This window comes from Nansenia antarctica (genome assembly GCF_963989245.1).
Source record: "Nansenia antarctica genome assembly, chromosome: 3".
Lineage (NCBI taxonomy): Eukaryota > Metazoa > Chordata > Actinopteri > Argentiniformes > Microstomatidae > Nansenia > Nansenia antarctica.
The window spans coordinates 33,478,737-33,487,797 of NC_137688.1; the positions used below are offsets into that span (position 1 = coordinate 33,478,737).

The 9,061-nt window shown below is 48.5% G+C and overlaps 1 protein-coding gene across 1 annotated transcript in view; it reads right to left on the minus strand.

Moving 5' to 3' along the window:
* The window catches only part of LOC308154006 (uncharacterized protein), a gene marked incomplete at both ends in the record, with an annotated part of 31,627 nt that extends 26,356 nt beyond the window's left edge, over window positions 1-5,271 (minus strand). Inside the window, 2 exons of the mRNA XM_080527186.1 lie at window positions 4,443-4,634; window positions 5,188-5,271. Coding sequence (XP_080383312.1) covers window positions 4,443-4,634; window positions 5,188-5,271 — 276 coding nt within the window. The remainder of the gene's footprint in view (window positions 1-4,442; window positions 4,635-5,187) is intronic.
* Window positions 5,272-9,061: the final 3,790 nt, after the last annotated feature.

The following is a 9,061-nucleotide window of genomic DNA, read 5'->3' on the forward strand; positions in this document are numbered from 1 at the left end:
CAGGGTTTTACAGCGTTCCTTCAAACTATCGTAATTCATGAACTATATGCCCAATCTAAAAAATTCAAACAGTTTCTGAAAGCAGAGAAGTTGCACTTTTTGAACAGTTGAACTTTTTTAGGCTTATTACGGTAGTTCACCAACAAAAAAAAGCACAGTGCTCACAACGTGTCAGGAGAAATAAAAATAGAATCGGGGCTTTAACACATGTCGGCATTTCCCTGGTTGCGAGATCTAAACTAGTCTACTAGAACTGAAAGCGGCAAGTAACAGGCACTTAACGTTACATGTTGTAAGGCTGATCTGTGCACGATAGTGCTGCATTTTGACATAATTCTTATCGCATTTCCCCCCGCTGATCTGTATCCCGGGTCGTTCCTGTATAGTGGAGAACGATTCCTATATGGACCTTTTCAAAAGCGTGCCGAGGCGAGCCGTGCCGTGCCGAGCCGGTCAATGGAAAAGCGCCATTTGGTAGCAGCTGTCTGTCTTCATCCTAGTCAGGAAGGTTTGCTGCTCTTCTTGGTGTGTGGAGACGAGGACGCAAGTTCATCTCCCCCTTGAACTGTGAAAGACAACGAAAGACAGATGGTATAGGTGTGCAGCTTGTCTGATCAAATTCAGTTGAATGTGCAAAATCTTTAATAGTACATGGGTCATGTTCTCAATCTTGACTGAGCGGTACTTGTATAGTAAACAGTCAGAGAGGTTTTGAGCCTGGCACTTCATGGACTTTTGCGGACTGCAGTCCTTGTTGTCTACGTTCTTGGAGCCCTGAATGTTGAGAAAAGGTGCAATAATACCCATCTGAACATGCCATAACTGTTGCAGTTTATCAATCCCAATAAATAAATGCAATGATACAAACTAAAATACGATACACATGTGAATATAAATGTTGTAATTATGTATAAATTAGTTAAATACCAGGCAATGTTATCGATGAAAGTTTTGAAAGATCTACAAGATGGCTGCGCGCTCAGACGCTGCGGCCGGGGTGGCTTCAAAACTGGTGTTTTTTAGTGATTTTAAGCGCATTTGTATGTATATTTTTATTTTAGTACTTATAGGGAACGGTTGTGTAAATAGTACCTACAGCAGGCACGACTTATTAGAAGTTGGCACGCAAAACGAGAAGACAGTTACAGCGGAGTTCCTGAAGCAAAACAGGATATATCACGAGATCGCCCGTGTACCGGGAGAATCCTGGTACTCAGTCCCTTCCCTGAGGCGCAAACGCCGGCGTAAGGACCGTAAGAAACAACGGGGCTGCCGGGGAGGCCTATTAGCTAGGCTAAGGAGGAGCCCTGACAAACCTGCTTTGCCAAGTATTTTCCTTTCCAACGTCAGGTCCCTGACGAACAAGATGGATGAACTGAGACTACAAGTTGCCAAAAATAACATCGTGGGAGATAGCTGTGTGATTATTCTTACTGAAACCTGGCTAAATGACACTATCGTGGACTCAGCTATTAGCTTGGAGGGACGGACCCTTCACCGGGCAGACCGCACGCAGCTCAGCGGCAAGTCAAGAGGGGGTGGGATCATAATATCGACGAAGGATAGCTGGTGCTTAAACACGAAAACTGTAAGTAGCCACTGCTCCCCAGACCTGGAATACTTGACTGTTAAATGCCGACCCACATACCTCCCGAGGGAGTTTAACGCGGTGTTCATTACATGTGTTTACATTGCGCCTAGCGCGGACGGTAGCCTAGCATTGGCGCGGCTATATGACGTCATCAGTGGTCAACAAAGCACAGATCCACAGGCTATTCACATCATAGCAGGAGATTTCAATCATGTCGACCTGAAGGCAGTACTACCCAAGTTCTATCAGCATGTGAAATGTGCAACAAGAGGAGAAAAAACACTGGACAAGGTATACACCAACATCAAACGTGCTTACAAGGCTAGTCCGCTAGCTCATCTAGGCATGTCTGACCATGTGTCAATCCTCCTGATCCCTGCATACACTACCATGGGGAAAAGTGCTCCCATCACCACTAAGACTGTCAGAACCTGGCCAGAAGGGTCCGCTCCACTGCAGATCTGCCTAAATGACACCCCATGGCAGGAATATGAGCATGAGGACCTGGAACAGTACACGTCGTCGGTTCTGAACCACATAGTGAACTGCACCAACTCAGTCACCGTGGACAAACGGGTCCGGGTCTACCCCAACACGAAGCCATGGATGACTGGGAAGGTCCAAAAACTGATCAACGAGAGGGACAACGCCTTCTTCGCAGGGAAGAGCACACCGCTGTACAGCTCCACCAGGGCTAACCTAAAGCGCGGAATCAAAGCGGCCAAGGCAGACCACAGAGAGAAGATTGAGGAATGCCTCCTGAGCAACGACTCCAGGCGGATGTGGCAGGGGGTTCAGCAGATGACAAACTTCAGAGCCAACAGGCTCACAGCCGCAGAGGACGACCCCCTGCTGGCGGGAAAGCTGAACACCTTCTACGCCCGGTTCGACGAGGGGCGAACGGAGGTAACCGCAACACAAACACCACTCTCTCCAGCTCTCAGCAGCCTCACCCTCACAGAGCATGAAGTGAGACGCGTACTGAAGGCGGTGGACCCCAGGAAAGCCTCGGGGCCGGATGGCGTCCTGGGACGGGTGCTGAGGGACTGCGCCGACCAGCTGGCCGGGGTTTTCACCAACATCTTCAACCAGTCCCTGTCCCAGGCCACCATCCCACCCTGCCTGAAAACCTCAACTATCATCCCAGTCCCGAAGAAAAGCACGGTGAGCTGCCTAAACGACTACCGCCCGGTGGCACTCACACCAATCATCATGAAGTGCTTCGAGAAACTAGTCCGGGCCCACATACTCACACGCCTCCCGCCCGACCTGGATCCATACCAGTTCGCCTACAGAGCCCACAGGTCCACAGAGGACGCCATCGCGACGACTCTCCACGCCACTCTATCCCACCTGGAGAGGGGAAACAGCTACGCGAGACTGCTCTTCGTGGACTTCAGCTCCGCCTTCAACACCATCCTTCCAGACAGGCTAGTGACCAAACTATTACACTGGGTCTATCACACTCTATATGTGCGTGGATCAAGGACTTCCTGACCGACCGCCCCCAGAGGGTGCGGGTGGGCCCCCACACCTCCACAGCCCTCAGACTCAGCACTGGGTCCCCCCAGGGCTGCGTGCTAAGCCCCATCCTCTACAACCTCTACACCTACGACTTCACCCCCGTCCACCCCAGCAACTCCATCGTAAAGTTTGCAGACGACACCACCGTGGTGGGATGCATCTCGGGGGGGGACGAGGCGGCGTACAGGGATGAGGTAGAGCAACTGAGCAAGCTGTGCAAGGTTAACAACCTGCTGCTGAACAAGTCAAAGACCCAGGAAATCATCGTAGACTTCAGGAGGAAAAAGTCCGAGATCCAGCCCCTGCTCATCGACGTAGAGAGCGTGGAGAGAGTCTCAACCCTCCGATTCCTGGGGATGCACATGCGGGATGACCTGACCTGGAAGGACAACACAAAAGCCACCATCAAGAGGGCACAACAGCGGCTATACACCCTGAGAGTCCTCAGGAAGGAACACAGCAAGCAGGAGATACTGGTGACCTTCTACCGCGGCGCAGTGGAGAGCATCCTCACCTACGGCATCTGCAACTGGTTCTCCAGCTGCACAACAGCGGAGAGAAATGCGCTACAGAGAGTCGTGAGAACAGCACAGAAGATCACCGGCGCCCCCCTCCCCTCTCTGGAAGAGCTGTACAACACACGCTGTCTCAGGAAGGCCTCCAAGATCTCCAGGGACCCGACCCACCCGGGGTACGAACACTTTACCAGGCTGCCCTCGAAAAGGCGGTTCAGGACCCTGGCCGCAAGGACAAACAGACTGAAGAACAGCTTCTACCACAGGGCCGTCCAGGCCCTGAACACAGCAAAGACCTAAGTTCTGGGCCCTGGACAGTCTGGACGGATTGATGGCAGCTGCTGGACTGAAAAAATCAGGTGTAGTGCTGAGGCACAAACATGTACATTTCAAGCCTGCAAACTGTGACACTTTACATAAATGTGAAATAATACTATTGTGCAATATGACAACCCTAGTCGTCTATCTGTACAGTATAGTACAGTGGATAGTGTACATAGCCTTTATTTATGTAAACCAGCTCCTTCCCTTCTTGTGATTTTTTTTTTTAAGTTTCTTTTTTTTTTCCCCTTTCCTAACACCAGGGGAGCCACCCCTCCTAAATGTCGTTGTTTGGTACCTGTACTGTAGCAATGACAATAAAGTCCATTCATTCATTCATTCATTCATTCAGTATGTGTAATATACCTTTCTGTTGTTGAACCAGATTTTTGACGACTTCATCTGAGAGAATAATCTTCTCCTTCTGCTTTTCTTGCCCTTGTTCACAGGCAGATCTGCCTCAACTGGCAAGCATGATGGAATGATGCTACCTGTAGTCTGTGCTGCGCCACATGCACGAAGAAGCTCGTGCTCATGCTCCATGAAATGACCAACGCATTGACCAGTGATGGTTCTTTAGATTCCACAGTCATCTTGAGACTTTCTTCGCCACCAAACTCTTGCACCATCTCCTTGTAGACGTTCCTGTAGATCTTCTGGATTTTCAGATCCTGAGGATAGGCCTGAGTGTGTGGGAGGCCTGATGCAGCTCAGAACTCTGCGAGGGCCCTCGCAGTGACGCCTCTGCACCTTTCACCTACGTGGGATACTCTCTCAGATGTGGTGGGAAATAGATCCATGAGCAGTTTGACACATAGCAATTACACCAAGCCACGAAAATCATCCCTGTCCAAGTTGGGCACGACTTGGCCATGATCCGTGACTTCTGGGGTCACATGACATTGCAGGGGTGACACTTTTTTAGATATGGCTAGGATCTCGCCTGTATTGTCCTCCACCTAACAAACCTAACACTCCTTGAACAATATCACTCGTTGCCAAGCTTGTGCCTGAATCAAAGGCTACAGCTCTGCTGTTGATGACACTTTCAGTTGAGCCAATTGAAAACACATCCATCATTTTGCTTGTTATCGTCTTGGAACGAATTCTACGATCTTCAACGCCATTTCCTGAGCCCTGAATAATTGTATGCCTTATTATAGGGCATTCAAGATCAGGCATCTCATCAGGAATAGGAGTGCCAGGTAAGTTGAACTCCCATTCTGACCATTTGACCTCTGAAACGGAGGAATAGGGCATGGGCTCCTGTGCCTTCAGGATGTCAGCACCCCTACAGTTCACTGTGTCAGTATCCTCCATAGTACTAGTGTCACTAGCAGTGAGGAGGAGTCAACTTGTTTGACCACACCAGCCATCATGGTAGCGGTCAGATTGGAGGAGGAGTTTCCAGATGTATTCCTGGCAAGGTCGGTTAGAGACTGCTGCAGGCTGTTGTGGAGACAGGTGAAGAGGCTGTCCTCTGAGACACCTAAGAGCAGTATCGCAGCAGTATCGCAGCTAGTGACACTAGTTGCTGTGATACTACTCTGGTCGTTGATCAAAGCAGGTGTTAAGTCATTGTGTTGACTGGTTGGTCTGTCCTGGTGAATGGATCTCCGCTGTTTTTGAGAAACCCCTTCATCCTACTCTGCACACTGGTGTACATGTTGAGGGCAACAGCCCAGATCCTCTTCTCTGATACCTGAGCTTCACCAGTCATGTTGGGTGATGAGATGGGCTGACTGAGCTCCTGGAAGTCTGTCACTATGCTTTCTGCAACATCAGCCACAGTACCAGCAGGCAGGGAGCCTTCCCCCAGCATGCTAGAGGATCCACGGAGGACTTCACTCACACCTTGGGCAGCTTTGGAATGAAACTCCGGACTCCTGAGCTTTTGGAGGCTCTGGGTGGAGAGAGAAATGAAAGATCTTTGTTCTTTGTTCAATGTGATGCTGCCATCTGGATTCTGTGAGGAAATTGACACCCAACAATCGTGCTGAGATTCAGCTGGTGACGGTGATCTTAACAAATCCCCCAGACAAGAAACGACTCCACCTACAAGTGACTCCACCAGTAATTGATCCGATCTTCTTGATCCCACAGTGGAGAAACACTGTTCAGTTGACATTTCATCCTCACATGTAATTAGGGGAGTTGAAATGACACCTTTGGTAGAAGTTGTAATGAGAAGCTCAATTACTTAAGTGTCTGGTTGAGCCCAGAGAAGCTTAGAGCCCTCACCGAGACCTCTTCGTAGAGCTACTTCGGCACTGCAGCTGGGCAGGTGTAGGTCACTCTTACTAGCTTCCCTTGTTTCCTGATGTGACTGATGACCTGACTCTATATGTATGTCCAGATGGCTCCATAAATGTTTTGCTAAAAATGTGTTGTATTTTGGTTTAGTCCTTTAGTTTGTTCTGGACTTTGTTATATAAGTGAACAGAAGCACGCCAGGTCCTTTTCTGTAATGTCTGAGCATTTCCACGAAGGCCATCGTCTATCTGCTCCCCCTCTGTCGGTTGTGACATACTCTTCATGTCCGTAATAAAGATTTCTGCAATTTCAGACGCTGTAGAATAAGCACACTCTGTGGTTATAATGCGTGACACAGAGGTGGAGAGATTATCTGACAGGGTGCACTGATCCACCTGGTAAATGGTAAATGGACTGCACTTATATAGCGCCTTTATCCAAAGCGCTTTACAACGGCCTCTCATTCACCCATTCACACACACATTCACACACCAATGGCTGTAAGCTACCATGCAAGGCGCCGGCCCGCTCATTGGGAGCAATTTGGGGTTCAGTGTCTTGCCCAAGGACACTTCGACATGTGGCCAGCCGGGGCTCGAACCGCCGATCTGCCAACCTTGCGATCATCAGATGGCGGCTTTACCTCCTGCGCCACAGCCGCCCCATACACCTGGTTCACCTAGTTGGTTACAGAGATGGAGGCCTTGATTGGAGAAGCAACCTGTTCACTAGTTAAGCTGCTGTTGGACATAACTAGGAATTCACTCACTGCTTGAGTGGCCTTTGTCCTAAATCCCTCACTTGAGATTGTTTCCACGTAGTTACAGGTCGAAGAAGTTCTTCTTTGGCTGCTCTTAGATCTGCTCATCAGCACATCGAGATCTTCAGTAGGTAGATCCACCATGGAGCGACAGAATCTTCATCTTCTCAGTCAAGGAATCCATCAAATCATGATCACTCCCATCAAGGTGATCCTCTATTATGCCAGAGATGGTGGTCATGACTTTCCCTGTAAGACACTAAGACGCTCCCTTGCTCCACTTCTGTCTCATCAAAGTGGGTGATTTCAGAGTTGATTGTCTTTAGTATGGCGTCAACCTCGCTGATCATCTCTGGAGGGTCTGGGAGCGTGAGTCTTGCCCTATTGCAGATGTCACTGGGGAGGTGTGAGTTGAGGATGCGCTCTGAATGACCACTGATATGACTGAGTCAACTTGTTTGACCACACCAGCCATCATGGTAGCAGTCAGATTGGAGGAGGAGTTTCCAGATGTATTCCTGGCAAGGTCGGTTAGAGACTGCTGCAGGCTGTTGTGGAGACAGGTGAAGAGGCTGTCCTCTGAGACACCTAAGAGAACCTTAAGGGGCTCTGTCTGCACCTCAGACTGAGGGGTTGGGGACCTTAAACATAACACAGAAATCATCACAGTCTGACTTCAACTATTTAGATCGGTTTATAAGGTATGATTAGAGGTTAGATTAATTTGTTAGAACATTGGGTAACCCTTATTACTTGGAAAATATAATAGTAACAGTGTAACTGCATTATAATGACCTAGTAATCATTTAGTTACTGGGTAATTAATTGTAAAAAAATAATAAAAAAGTGGCAATTTTCATTTCCCAAGTTGGTTAAAACATACCCATGTACCAATTGTTTATTACTAAATACATTGTAACCAAATAATTATGAGTGGTAGTAGGACTGTAAAATAAAATGTTACCTGACTGTATTTGAAGTCTTGTGGAACTTAGCATCTAAAACATTTAAATAGCTATAAACCTCAAACACTTTATAAGCACACAATAACAAGTCTGCGGGGAAGACTATTTGTGAACTTACCTCGATCTTGTAGGCAGGGGCACATCGCACCCATACTTACGGTTCTCCTTGCGTATGCCGTTCTTTCTACGGCTGCTGCTGCTGGTGGAGGACCTCCCACTACCACTCCTCTTGGGAACCTCGGCCTCATCGAACCGAACCTCTCTAGAGTGGGAACCTCTCTCCCTTGTGGCTTTTCCGGCTTGACACTGATGAGGATCTTGTTGACGTTGGAGAGGTCGCGACATGCCTCTTGACCCCCAGTACCTGGTAGAGGCCTGGCAGGATGAGCTTCATCACTCCCTCTGAGAGGAGCTGGAAGATAACACAGGGTGGCAAGCTCCTGGCATATCTCCTGTGTTCCACAAAGAAGACAGATCATGTTAAATGTAAATGTCTCTCAAGTGCCTACTGAGCCAAACATAAAGCAAAGTAGTAATGATATTCTGAATTACATATCAGTAAAAAATCGTACTGGGTCAAAGTGGTCATCACGGATCGTGATCCACTGCCTGAAAACAATATTGTAAGATTTGTAAGTAGTGTTAGTACAAAAAGATGAACAGTCAATCAATGTAGTTTGAAATATGATCATATTGCCTAGAGGGGAATGTTGGTACCAAAGGAGAGAGAGAACATACTCCTCAGCACTGGCGGACTCAGGGGGTGGGCAGGGGGGGCGACCGCCCCTCCTGGTGCCCCCACGGTTGAAAAACGTCTCTCTTAAGTGCCCTTTTGAGTGGGGTCCCATGTTGTGCAGTAGGTGCCCTTTTTTTCTTTTCGCCCCGGCCCTTCAAACAGCCTGAGTCCGCCACTGCTCCTCAATTATGTTTTGCAGGAAGTCGATGGTCAGTGAATGATACCGGGAGTCAGGGACAGGGGATGATCAGTGAATGATACCGGGAGTCAGGGACAGGGGGTGATCTCTCGGGCTGCAAAAAAAGAGGCAAAGAATGTTGTTACGGTAAAGTCATGCTCCAGGACTTATCCAAAGTCTGTTCTGACACGGCTTTGATACGCTGATTCTACATATTT